The 13,559-nt window shown below is 44.1% G+C and overlaps 2 protein-coding genes across 2 annotated transcripts; both read right to left on the bottom strand.

The window, feature by feature from the left end:
• Positions 1–6: 6 nt before the first annotated feature.
• LOC123926593 (uncharacterized protein C2orf16-like) lies at positions 7–2,291 on the bottom strand. Its single transcript, XM_045980545.1, has 2 exons — positions 2,259–2,291; positions 7–1,290 (listed from the first exon to the last, which is right to left on the bottom strand). The coding sequence occupies exons 1-2, from the start codon at positions 2,289–2,291 to the stop codon at positions 7–9; spliced, it is 1,317 nt and encodes a 438-aa protein (XP_045836501.1).
• A 1,818-nt stretch (positions 2,292–4,109) lies between these two features.
• On the bottom strand, positions 4,110–13,491 carry LOC123926591. The gene is made up of 2 exons (XM_045980544.1): positions 6,819–13,491; positions 4,110–4,141 (listed from the first exon to the last, which is right to left on the bottom strand). The coding sequence occupies exons 1-2, from the start codon at positions 13,471–13,473 to the stop codon at positions 4,110–4,112; spliced, it is 6,687 nt and encodes a 2,228-aa protein (XP_045836500.1). The 5' UTR covers positions 13,474–13,491.
• Positions 13,492–13,559: the final 68 nt, after the last annotated feature.

Raw genomic sequence — 13,559 nt, 5'->3', positions numbered from 1 at the left:
AACATTCTAGGAGATGTGTTTTGAGTAGCCCTTGCAATCTTTAGACAGACCTTGTCTGAGCCTCTCCCTAGGGGAGCTGTGTTTGAGTCTCTTCTTAACGGGACTGTGATGGGTTCTCGCAGAGGGACTGAGATGGGTTTTGCCACGCCAACTGTACTGGTCCCTTTCAAAGTGGCTCTGTTGGCTCTGCTCAGAAGGACTGTGTCTGTTCCTCTCAGAGAGATTGCGTCCACTTCTTTCAGAGGGACTACAGTGAGTTCTCTCTGAGAAACTGCGACCTCTCCTCTCAGAGGTCCTGTGCTGTCTTCTCTCAAAAGGACTGTGTCCTCTCACCTCTAAGGGACTGTGATGAGTTCTCTGAAAGAGATTGCGACTGCTCCTCTCAAGGGGAATATGACATCTCCTCTCAGAGGGACTGCGACATCTCCTCTCAGAGGGACTCTGATGGCTCCTCTCAGAGGGACTCTGATGGCTCCTCTCTGAGGGACTGTGATGGCTCCTTTCAGAGGGACTTCGATGGCTCCTCTGAGAAGGACTTTGATGGCTCCTCTCAGAGGGACTGTAATGTCTCTTCCAAGGAAGACTCTGATGGCTCCTCTTGGAGGGACTGAGATAACTCTTTAGGGAAGGATTTTGATGGCTCCTCTCAGAGGGACTGTGATGGCTCTTTAGAGAAGGACTTCGAAGGCTCCTCTCAGAGAGACCGTGATGGCTCTTTAGGGACGGACTTAGGTGGCTCCTCTCAGAGGGACTGTGATATCTCTTCCGAGGAAGACTTTGGTGGCTCCTCTCAGAGGGACTGTAATGGCTCTTCCAAGGAAGACTCTGATGGCTCCTCTCGGAGGGACTGTGATAGCTCCTTAGGGAAGGACTTTGATGGCTCCTCTCAGAGGGACTGTGATGTCTCTTTAGAGAAGGACTTTGAAGGCTCCTCTCAGAGAGACCGTGATGGCTCTTTACGGAAAGACTTCGGTAGCTCCTCTCAGAGGGACTGTGATGTCTCTTCCGAGGAAGACGTCGGTGGCTCCTCTCAGAGGGACTGTAATGGCTCTTCTGAAGAAGGCTTCGGTGGCTCCTCTCAGAGGGACCGTGATGGCTCTTTACGGAAGGACTTCGGTGGCTCCTCTCAGAGGGACCATGATGGCTCTTCCGAGGAAGACTTCGGTGGCTCCTCTTAGAGGGACTGTGATGGCTCATCTGAAGGCGGCTTTGGTGGATCCTCTCAGAGGGACCATGATGTCTCTTTAGAGAAGGACTTCGAAGGCTCCTCTCAGAGAGACCGTGATGGCTCTTTACGGAAAGACTTCGGTAGCTCCTCTCAGAGGGACTGTGATGTCTCTTTAGAGAAGAACTTTGATGGCTCCTCTCAGAGGGTCTGTGATGGCTCCTTTCAGAGGAATTACATGGGGTTCTCTCCCTTAAGAAGCTATGGTGGTTTTGCTTCTTGGGTGTGAGTTTCTCTTTAAGGTGACTGTGTGAGGTTCTCTTAAGTGAACCATGTAGATTTCTCCCTCTGACTTGAACTTTGGTTCCTATTTTGGAGCTCTTGGACTCCTGGCTAGAGATTTCACATCTGTAGGAGTTTTTCTTACCTTTGCTGCTATTGTCGTTTTGAAGAATAACCACAGTCTGTCCGACTGAAGTGGTTTTGAAAATAGCACTTCTTTGGGAAACCATGGGCTTGGGTAGTTGGGTATGTTTAAGTTGGAAAGAGCTACCTCTTTTTGGTTGATGAGTTGATCTGAATTGCTGTATTTCTTCCCATAACATCTTCTCCTTCTTAGTGGTGATGTCTGTTGGCTTTAGCTTAGCAACTGACATCCTCTCTCTTTTGATATCTCTCGATGAGGAATAATCTCTGGCTTTTTGTTTTGGATCGTGGTTTTTGCTTGAACACAAATGGTCTGGCCTTGACCTGTCCTCAGGCTTCTGTCCAGCAAAACCCATAATTCTGTGTGCCGTCTGGAATGCTTTCTTTAGACCTTGAAAAAGCAGTGGAATGAATTTGGGTTGGGAGGGTTTCTTAGATTGTCTTTTTGAAGAGGCAGTAGTTGTCTGAGATGCTCCATTCCTCTTCCTTCTTAACTGGGCTGGTAAATCCCGAGGACGACTCCGTATTGTGGTTCTACCATTTGTATAGAACTCTGTGTTTTGTGTCCTGCCTCCCATAGTGATTCTTTTCTTTGGGTATTTTGAACTACGGGTCTTTTTGGTTCTCCTTTTAGACCATTTTTCATCCTGATGGCTTTCAGAGTCACTCTCTGGTAGAGAGTGAACTTGAGTAAACTCATAGCGCCCTGGCCCTCCAACTGTCATCTTTCCTGCTAGGGCAGGGATCCTATACTGTCTTTGCCTGATGTGGACTTGTACAGGAGCAGGAGATGGGGAAGATACAGACTGGAAATCCATTGTAGAAGTAGGACTCTTGGAAGCTCGAGTGTAGACTTTAGCTTTCCTTAGTGATGGTGATATAGAACTCCTTGATGTGATGGATCTGTCTCTTCTGTGATGCTTTGGGACTTGGGATCTTTTCCTAGTTCGCATCCTAAAGCCAAGATGCAACCTAATCTCTCCGTGGTCTTTGGGAGTGCTTACAAGGTGGAGCTGTGGGTAGATAAGAAGGTAAGGCCGCAACGTGCCCTGTAATTTATGACAGCAATTAAGTCCTACACATCGGCCACACTGTAGGCGCATAGGGTATTTTAAAACCAGACCTGAAGTTAGAGGTGGAGGTACATGGGGGAGTATTTGACTCCTTAACAGTTTTGCTGCTACTTTTAGCTTCAGATCTTGTAGCAACTGGAACTGTTCTGACAAGTCAGTCTTGGCCTGGGGAAGATAACTTGGCTCGAGACAGTGTTGGGACTCAAAAATCCTTGTCTGTGAACTCTGTGAGTTCTCACTCTCTTCCATTGGAACAGAATCTTTCCTAGTGAAAAGTGTATGGAAGGAAGACTCTAAATTTACTGGGACAGGAGGCTGGCCCTCTGTACACGAAACAGGCACGTGCTGAATGACTTCCTGGGATATATCACTAAGCTTCGAACTTTTCTTTATTTTTGCGCTAGCCCCAGAGTATTGCTGTATTATGGAGGACATGGAGCTACGTGTCCACATCCTTAAGGCTATTCTTTGTTCGTGACCATGATATGAAGTGTGTCTCTGAATGTAGTTTCTGGACACTGAAGTCCGAGAAATAATACTTCGACTCTTCTCTAGCAGACTCTTGGAAAGTTGCATCAGTTCCGCAGGAACCCCAAATAAATTCTGAATAGATTGACAGATATCTGCAGTGGCTCTTCCCGTTAAAGGTGTTTGAGAACAAAGGTTCCTTTCCATAGTGGTGCCCAAGACATTCCCTAACACTAGCATATTGGAGAGATATCTTCTGGGTAGTCGCTGTCTCCAGGAGTGATTCTCCCAGACATTCTGTTGTCTGCTCAAGACAGACCAGTTAAGGCCTCTTTGAGTTCCTGATCCTGACTGGAAGGTCCTAGATGGTGATCTCCAGCTTTGCAGTGGATGTTGGGATAGGCGCTGGAGTGAATTCTCTAGCTTCCCCACCGGCTTCTTATCAGTCCTCTTAGATATGACACCCACTCCTGGGATCTCAAAATGTGGGGTTTCTACAATGTTAGCTGTCTTATCAGAGGGTTGATTGTGAAGAGACAAGGGAAGGGTTGAAGTTTGTATCATAGCAGAGTCTAGAAAGTATTCTTCAGACTGCAAAATATCTGTCCCAAAGTTTTTTATATCCAAGGCCCCTGACACTTCTGGCATCTCCAAATCACAAAGGCTTCCTAATTCAGATGCTTCGGCAGAGCTTGAGATGAGCGAGTTTGAGGAGTTCTGTAGAAATCTAGAGAAATAATTCCCTATTTGTAACTCCTCTGTTGAAATAAAATCCTCAGATGCCCTCTTCTGATATACCTGTACTAGATTCAAATCCTCACATTGCATGATTTGAGGAGGCCCTATATTTATCCCCATTACTTTCCCAGCCTGAAGCCCTTGTTCATGAGTGAACACTGTAGATTCCTGCAAAGTAAATGCTAGCTGTGAGAGTGATTCTGAAGATTTCTCTTCAGTATTTGGCCTCAGAGTTAGTTCTACAGGTTCTTCCATTTCTTGAAGGTGTGGCCTTGGGAAGAAATCCAAACAATCTATTACTTCAGTAGCTGATCCTAAGGAGACTCCTAGTGGTTCTACAATCTGAGGAATTGGTAGTGGTGCTAATTCCTCAGAATTTACAGTTTGAAGTGGTGGCCCTGGGATTAACACAGTCTTTACAATTTGAAACCCTGTGGACTTCGTTATATCCAAAATTTGGTGGCTTGGCTCTGTGGTTAATTCCTTTGATTTTACACTTTGCAACCATAGCCCTGAGGTAGACTCGGAAGGTCTCACATCTTGTACTTTTGGAGTCAGTTTAACGAAGTCTACCATTTGAGAGGTTCCCCCTGGTGTTAATGCTACAGAAGTTACAACCTGAAGTGGTGGCCCAGGAGTCACTTTCCCATATTCAACAAACTTGGGGGGGCTTACTGAGGTTATTCCTATTGGTTGAGCAGCTTGAAGCTGTGTCTTTGTAGATCCTGTGACTTGATCTAGCGGCTTTGGACTAATCCTCATAAACTCTGTAATTTGACCCTGTAGTCCTGGAGCTATCTGTGAATATTTCATACTTTGATTCTGTGACTGTGTCAGCCCCATTGGTCCATCCCCTTGCTGCCATGTCTCAGATGTGAGCTCTACAGATTCTGCATGTCCTGTAACTTGACCTCTTTGCCTTGGGGACAAATCTAAAGAGTCCCCCCTTTGAAGCCATTGCTTAGAGGTTGAAGCCACAGATTCCGGAACTCGATATCTTAGCCTTGGTGTCATCTCTGAAGATTCTGGGACGTGATGTAATGACTTTGTAGTCAGTGCTTCTGATTCTTCCCTTCGCAGTCTTTTCTTGGAGATCACCTCCACAAAGGGAGGATTGGGCCTTGGAGCGCTCTCTGTATATCCAGTGGTTTTACTTATTGGCTTTGGGGTCATGCCAAGGAGTTCCTTCTCTGTTGGCCTTGCCTTGGAGGTCAACCCCATAGTTTCTGTAGTGTGATGCTTGGGCTTTGGTGCCATCTCTTCAGATCCTGTAACTTCCTGCACTGACCTTGTATGTGATTCCCCCAAGTCCTTAACTTGAGGCCATGACTGAGAGAGCAACTCTAGTGTTTCTGGGATTTTCTTTAAGGTTAATTCCAAGGATTCAGAGCCTTGATTCCTTAGCACGTGAGTCAGATCATCAGATTCTGGTACTTGAAGATCTAGCCTTAGAGGCATTCCTGGAGATTCCATGGTTTTACTTGTTGACTTTGGGGTCAACCCCATAGAGTTTTCTACAGTTTCATTGCCTTGATGTGCCAACCTTTCTGTGGTATGATAAACTGGTACTGAAATCAAATTTACAGACTTGGAGACTTGATGCTTTGGTGTTGGGATCACCAAATTCACAGATTTAGGGACTTGAGGCTTTGGTGTTGGGATCATCTCTGCACCTTCTACAAATTGATGCCCTGGCCTAGGGATTATCTCAGAGGAGTCTGTGATTTGATAGCTCCTCTTTGGAGTTAGTTCCTCAGATTTTGTTCTTTGAAGCAGTGACCCCGATAGTAACTCTACAGATTTTATATCTTGTTGCAGAGATGCTGAAGACAATTTCACATGTTTTATACTTTGCAACTTTGCTTCTGGAGGAAACTCCAAAGGTTTCTCACCCTGTCGTTGTGATTCTGGAGACAAATTTGAAAATTTAACACTACTCAACATGGGTCCTGGTATGAACTTCTTAGTTGGCTCTGGTGCCAACACTATTGATTTCATACCGTGCCATCCTGAAGTCAGCTCTTGGCAATTCATACCTTGCTGTTGGGACCCTGGTGTCAACTCTACAGATTTCCCATCTTGAAAACATAGTTCCGGTGCAAAGACCTCAGAATTAACACTTGGGGACCTTAGGCATGATGGAAACCCTGAAGAATTAGCACCTTGAGGCTGTAGCTGTAGGTTTGACTTCAAAGATGTCACATCTTGAGAACATGGCTCTGATTCAAACACCACAGATTTCTGCCCGAGGCAAGAAATCAAATCCTTCGAATTCACATCTTGAGGTTGTGGCCCTGGTTTCAACTCCAGAGATTTCACATCTTGAAAACACAACTTTGGTGCAAACACCACAGATCTCTCACTATGCTGCCTGAGGTGTGAGGGCAGCTCCCCAGAATTCATACCTTGAGGATGTGGCCCTGGATTTAACTCCACAGATTTCACTTTTGTAAAACATGGCTCTAGTGCAAACATCTCACACTTCAAGTCCTGCAGCTTAGAGCCTGAAGCCAGTTTCACAGAATTTCCACCACAAGACACTGGCTCTTTGTTCATCTTCACAGACCTTACATCTTCAAGCAGTGGCTTTGGTAAAAATAACACAGATTTCCTGCCATGCAGTGAAGAGCCTAAAGTGAACACTGGGTGCATAACTTGTTGCTGTGACCCACAGTGGTTCTCCAAAAACTGTATTTCTGGAAACTTTGTCCCTGGAATTAACTCAGAAGCTTTCACACCTTGCAAATGTGGTCCAGCGTTGAACAGAATAGATTTTGTACCTTGATATTCTGACGTAGGATTCAATTCAGAGGGTTTCATGCCTTGCATCTGTGGGTCTGGATTAAACTTTATAGCATTTATGCATTGAAGTTCTGACCCAAAATTCAAATCAGAAGAATTCACGCCTTGCAGCTGTGGGCCACAGTTTAATTCTTGTGATGTTATACCTTGAAACTTTGTCCCTGGACTAAATTCATGTTTCACATTTTGTAAATGTTGCACAGGGTTGAACATAAGAGATTTCATACCTAGAACTTCTGACCCCAGATTCAAATCAAAAGATCCCATACCTTGACATTTAACCCCTGAAGTCAACTCAAAAGATTGTATACCTTGCAAAGGTGGCCCGAGTTCAGACCCCATAGAATTAGCACATTGTAACTTTGGCTCTGGATCCAACTCAAAAGAATTTACACACTTCATCTGTGGCCCAGGGTTGCGTTCCATGGGTGCTACAGCAAGAAACTTTGACCCTGGAATCAATTCGGATTTTAAATCTTGTACATGTGGTTCAGCGCTGAACACCATAGATGTCTCACTTGGATTCTTGGATCCCGGATTCACCTGAGATCCTGTACCTTGACATTTTGTCCCTGGAATCAATTCAAAGTACTGTACGCCTTGCAAAGGTGGCCCAGGTTTGCACCCCATAGAATTTGCACATTGTAATTTTGGCTCTGGATTCAACTTAGAAGAATTTATACACTTCATCTGTGGCTCAGGGTCGCATTCCATAGGTGCTATAGCAAGAAACTTTGACCCTGGAATCAATTCAGATTTCAAATCTTGCGAAGGTGGATCAAGGTTGAACACCATAGTCGTCTCCCTTGGGATCTCTGAACTCAACTCAGAAGACTTTGTACCTTGACGTTTTGAAACTGAAGTTAATTCAGAAGGGTTTATACCTTGCAAGGGTGGCTCAGATTTGCATCCAACAGAATTTACACACTGAAGTTTTGGTTTTGAAATAAATGCAGAAGAATTCACATCTTGCAAAGGTGGCCCAGGGCAGAACACCTGGGATTTTATACCTCGAGACTCTGATCCAGAATTCAACTCAGATTTTACCCTGTTCAGTTGTGGTCCAGTACTGAATGGCCTAACATTTATACACTGAAGCTGTGGGGCTAGATTAAATTCAGAGGATTTCCCACCTTGTAATTTAGGCTGATGCTTCGTTTCCAGAAATTGCTCATATGGAAGCTTCCTGTCTGTGCACAACTCGGGTTTTATCTCTTGTAACTGTGGCCCAGGATTGAACTTGAAAGATGACATACCTTGAGGCCTTGATCCCTGGCATAACTCAGAAGATTTAACATCTTGCCACTGTTGCTCAGGATTGGATTCCTTAGATTTCACATCTTGGGGCTTTGTCTCTTTGCACAATTCTGAAGATTTTATATGTTGCAAATGTAGTCCAGGGTTGTATACCACAAATTTCACACTTTGAAGCTCTGGCCATGGTTTCAACTTAAAAGACTTCTCTTCTTGCCGCGGCTTCCCAGCATTGAACTCGGAAGATATCACATTGCAAATCTTTGATTCCAAAGCTAACTCAGAGGGTTTTGTGACCTGGAGTTCTAGGTCATGGTTGACCTTTGTGGTGTTCATTATTTGAAGCTTTACAGACTCAGGAGATTTTGCACCTTGCAACTTCGCCCCAGGGCTGAATTTCAGAGATTTCAGGGCTTGAATGTGTGATCCTGGTGTCGACATAGGCAATTTCCTATTTTGTAACTGTGGGACTGACTCAAACCCCAAAGATTTCACATCTTGGGTCTTTGCACCTAGAGTCAATTCAAGAGGTTTCATGTCTTGCCACGTGGGTCTGGTAAGGAGCTCCACATGTTCTCCATTTTGAAGCTTTGTTTTTGGCGTTAACTCAGAAGATGGTACACCTTGTAACTGCAGAACAGGTTTTAACTCAACAGATTTCAAATCTTGGAGTCTGCACTCTAGCATCAAGTCAGATTTCTCACCTTGTCTCTGAGGTCCAGGGTTGAACTCCACAGATTTCACACCTTGAAGCTTCCTCATCTGAATTAAATCAGATTTCCCACCTTGTAGCTTTGGACCGTGGTTGAACTCAGAGGGTTTCCCTTCTTGAAGTTTTGACCCTGGGATCACTTCAGAAGATCTCATACCTTGCAAGTGTGATCTAGAACCAAACCCTGCTGATTTTTTATCTTGAAGCTTTATACCCATGATCAACTCAGAACATTTCACATCTTGTAACTGTGGGCCTGCTTTCACACCTGAAAACTTCCTCTCCAGGATCAAATCAGAAGATTTCTCACCTTGTAACTTTGGATTAGCTTTCAGTTCTGCAGATTTCACACCTGGAAGCTTTTCCCTTGGGATCAGTTGTGAAGATATCACATCCTTCAAGTGTGGTCCAGACTTAAAATTCAGAGATTTTACATCTTGAAGCTTTATACCCATGACCAATCTAGAAGATGCCCCATCTTCCAACTGTGGGCCTGACTTGAAATCCACAGACTTCACTTTTTGAAGCTTTGTCCCCTGTATCAATTCAGAAGATTTCACACGTCTCAGCTGTGGCCCAGGTTTGACATTCACAGACTCCATATCTTGAATCTTTGTTTCTGAAATTGATTTAGAACTTTTCACTCCTTGAAACTGTGGGTCAGGGTTGAACACCAATTGCACATTTTGAAGCTTTGATCCAAGGGTCAGGTCAGAAGATTTCACAACTTGCACCTGGGGACTGGGGCAGCTTTCTTTATGTTTTACATTTTGAAGCTTTGTCTTTGAGGTCCTTTCAGAAGAATTCACATGTTGTAACAATGGCCCAAGGTTGAAATCTGTACATTTGGTACCTTGAATCTTTGTCCCTGTGATCAATGTAGAAAATGTTATACCTTTCAACTGTGAACTTGGATTTAACTCAGTAAATGTCTTATCTTGGGACTTTACCTCAGGTGACAACTTAGAAGGTTTTAGATCATGCCACTGTGACCCAGAGTTGAAATTCTCAGATTTCACACCTTGAAGCTTTGTCTGAAGAGTCAATTCAGATGACTTCATGCTTGTCAAGTGTAGTGGGGAGTTCAATTCTATAGTTGTATTGCTTTGTAATTGTGACCTTTGGCTTAATACGCCAGATTTCACACCAGGAAGCTGTGAATCTTCCATAAGCACCAGAGACTTCACACGTTGAAGCTGTGCTCCTGGGGATGAATGTAAGGGTTTCGCTTCTTGAAGCTTTGATTTTGCAGTCAATTTAGATTTCCCATCATGCATGCAAAGCCTAGATTTCAGTGGCATAAATTTTATATCACAGAGCTTTGACCCTGAAGTCAGCTCACATGATTTCACACTTCTAACCTGTAGACAAGGTGTCAAATCACAGTCCTGAAGCTTATGTTCCTGGAGTGATGCTGAAGATTGCGTATCTTGGAGCTTTGGCCTTGGAGTTAACGCAGATGACTTTCTATCTCTTAACTGTATCAAAGGTTTCAACCCTAGAGACTTGACACCTTGAGACTGTAACCCTATAGACTTCACACCTTGGAAATCAGGTCCTGGTATCCACTGGATACACCTCATTCTTTCCAGCTGTGGCTCTTTTTTGAGCTCAGTAGTTTTTACATCTCGAAGCTGTGGCTCTGAGGTTGATGCCAAAAGCTTCCCTTTGTGCAGCTGTGTTCCTGGGAGCACCCCAGGGATTTTCATGTTCTGCAACTGTGGCCCAAGGTTGAACTCTGTATATGTCGCACCTTGAGTTTTTGACCCTAGAGTCAATTCAGATGACTTCACATCTCTTAACTGTGTCAAAGATCTCAACCCTAGGGATTTAACACCTTGAGACTGTGACCTGAGATTTAACTCTACAGATTTCACAGCTTGGAACTTAGGTCCTGGTATCCACTGAATGCATCTCATACTTTCAAGCAGTGGCTCTTGTTTTAACTCAACGGTTTTTACACAAAGCTGTGGCTCTGAAGCAAACTCTGAGACTTCAATTTGGTGCAATGGTGACCCTGGGGTCAACTTAGGAGACTTTATGCTTTGCAACTGTGGTTCAAGTGGATCAGGCTTGAATTCTTTAGGTTTTAAACCTTGAATATTTGATTCTGGAGTCAAGTCTGATTTCATACTTTTAAACTGTAACTCAAAATTGAGGTCTACTAGTTTTTTACCTTTAAATTTTAGCTCTGGAAGTAACTCCAAAGACAGCTTATCGTCCGACATAGCCCCTCTCTTCACCTGCTCTGAATTCACACATTGCTGCTTTGGTGAGATTACAGATATCGTGCCATCCTGTTCTGGCCCAGAAGTTAAATTCATGAGTGCTGTCTCTTGAAACTGTTGCCTTGGGGCAAAATCCATAGTTTTTACTCCTTGAGACTTTGATCTTCTGGTCACTTTCACAGATTTTACTTCCTGCTTGTTTAGCCTTGGGGTCCACTTTACAGATTGTACACATTGCGGCTCTGAATCTGGAGTTTCCTCTACAGATTTTAAACTTTGATGCTTGAAACACGGGGTACTGTCGACAAATTTACTCTCTTGGATTTGTGGCTCTAAAGTCAGTTCCTTGGGTTTCACACCTTGCAGTTCAGACCCTTGGAGTAATGGCCCTGGTGCAAAAGGCACAGATTTCTCACTTTCAATTTTCAATTCCACAGTTTGCACATCTTGCATTTGTGTTCTTTGGACCAACTCCACAGCTTTGGAGTCTTGAATTCTTGCATGCAGAATCAAGTCAGAAGCTGTACCTTGAAGCTTGGTATCTTTGGTACTTTTCACAGGTTTGACATAGTCTATCCATGGCACTGCAGTTATCTCCATAGATTTCTCACCTTCCAGCTGTGGACTAGGGGTTGGCAAAGTAGATTTCGTACCTTTTGGACCCTGTCCTGTAGTTAAGACCACAGATTTCACATCTTTCAGCTCCGAGGTCAACAACTCAGATTTTACACCTTGAAGTTTTGAGTCTGGGGTCAGCTCCATTGGTTTCATACCCCCCACACCTGGCCCTCGGATCAATTCAGAAGATTTTATACCTTGTAACTTTGTTCTTCTAGCCAACTCAGAATAGTTTACACTTGGCAACTGTAACTCAGGAGTCAACCCCATAGATATTGCATCTGGTTTCTCTGGCTGAGAGACAATTCGATAAGAAATGTTACCTTCCAAGTTGGACATTTGGTCCCTCCCTAAATTTTTTACACCTTGAAACTGTGTCTCTGGTACTAGCATATCAGGCTTGACCACTTGCTTTTGAGGTCCTGGGGACAACCCCACAGATCTTACTCCTTGCATCTTTGGGTTTGGGGTCAACTCAAAAAATTTCACATGTTGTAGTTGTGGCCCTGAGTTTAACTCTGAAGTTTTCACACCTTGAGGTTGCGTTCCTGATGTCCGATCACAAAATTTGACATCTTGTAACCATGGCCCTGGGGTAAGCCCCACCTGTTTTATATCTTGAAGCCTTGGAGATGTCTTTGCTAATTTAGAATCTTGAAATGCTAATTCTGGAGTCATCTCCACAGAATTTACACCATTAAACACTGATCCTGGGGTTTGCTCCCCAAATTTGACAGCTTGAAGTTTTGGCCCTGAAGTCAATTCAGAAAATTTGACATCTTGCTGCCTTGGCCCTAGGTGCAGTTCCTGAGACTGCACACCTTGAAACTGTAGTTCTGAGGTCAACTTCATAGACTGCGTGCTGTGAAACTGTGATCCTTCAATAGACGGAAGAGTTTTCATATTTTCACTCAAGAGCCCTTGGCTTAATGGCAAAGGTGATTCTGTTACAAATCCCAAGGATTGTATATCTTGAACCTGTGTTCCCGGTATACATTGCACATGTTTCAAACCTTGATGCTTTGGTTCTAAGGTCAGATCAGAAAATCTGACATCTTGCAAGCGTGGTCCTGAGTTTTGTTCCACAGATTTCATACCTTGAGTTTCTGGTTCTGGAGACAATTGTACGGACATAACACTTTGATGCTTTAGCCCTGGGGTAAAGTCTGACAATTTGATTTTTTGCACTGGGGAACCTGGGGTCAGTGCATCAGATTTCACACTATGATGTGGGGACTCTGAGATGAAATCTACAGGCTTTTCTCCTTGAAAAGGTGGTCCTGGAGGTAAATTTGAAAATCTGACACTTTGCAAATGTGGCCCTGGGATCAATTTCACATCCTGAAGCTGTGCCGCCTTAGTCAATTCCTCTGATATTATATGTTGTAGTATTGGTTCTTGTACCAGCTTCTCAGATTCTACCATTCCAGTAGTAGCTGGCTGTTGGATTAAATTAACATATTCCACGTCTTGTAATTGTGGCTCTGGATGCAGCTGCATAGACTTTACTCCCTGGAACTGTGGCTCTGGGGTCAACTCCGGAACATGTCGTTTTGGTCCTGTGATAAATTGCTTAGATCCCACCACTACTGGGGATGACACAGGGGTTAACTTCACAGATTTCAAATTTTGCATTAGTGGCTCTGATTTCTCATATTGCATTTGTGGTCCCAAAGTCAATTCCAGGGATCCTTTTACTGAATATGGTGGTACTGGCATTGTCTCCTGGATATTTTCAACTTGAGACAATGCCAACCCATAAGGTTCTGTGTTTTCGTATTCTGACCTTAGGGGTACCTCTGAAGGCTCAGTAACTTGAAGGTGTGGCTTTAGAGTCATTCCCGTAGATTCTATAACTTGACCTGTTGGTTTTGGTGTTAATGCCACTTGGCGCAAAGTCCCAGAAAACAGCTGTGCAGTTTCTGTGTCTTGATGGCCTGGCCCCAGAGTCATCTCTGAAAAATTCTGAAAACATGGCCTGGGCATCATCGCAGGAGTTCCTGTGACTTGCTGTGGGATTAACTTCACAGATTCCTCCTCTTGTGGCCGGGTCTCAGAAGCTAACTTTACAGAGG

The sequence above is a fragment of the Meles meles genome, chromosome 16, assembly GCF_922984935.1.
Source record: "Meles meles chromosome 16, mMelMel3.1 paternal haplotype, whole genome shotgun sequence".
NCBI lineage: Eukaryota > Metazoa > Chordata > Mammalia > Carnivora > Mustelidae > Meles > Meles meles.
The sequence above is the reverse complement of the archived record's forward strand: the minus strand, read 5'-3'. Positions and strand labels throughout refer to the sequence as shown.

Bases quoted from the DNA above. Each gene is read 5' to 3' on its own strand.
- LOC123926593 (XM_045980545.1), bottom strand. From the start codon at position 2,291: ATGAGTTTACTCAAGTTCACTCTCTACCAGAGA. The intron at 1,291-2,258 runs GTGACTCTGAAA...CTTTCCGTAAAG, and splicing joins AGTTCACTCTCTACCAGAGA to AGCCATCACGGTCTCTCTGA.
- LOC123926591 (XM_045980544.1), bottom strand. From the start codon at position 13,473: ATGATGCCCAGGCCATGTTTTCAGAATTTTTCAGAGATGACTCTGGGG. The intron at 4,142-6,818 runs GTATAACATCAC...TTTCTTCCCAAG, and splicing joins TCCAGGGACAAAGTTTCAAG to GCCACACCTTCAAGAAATGG.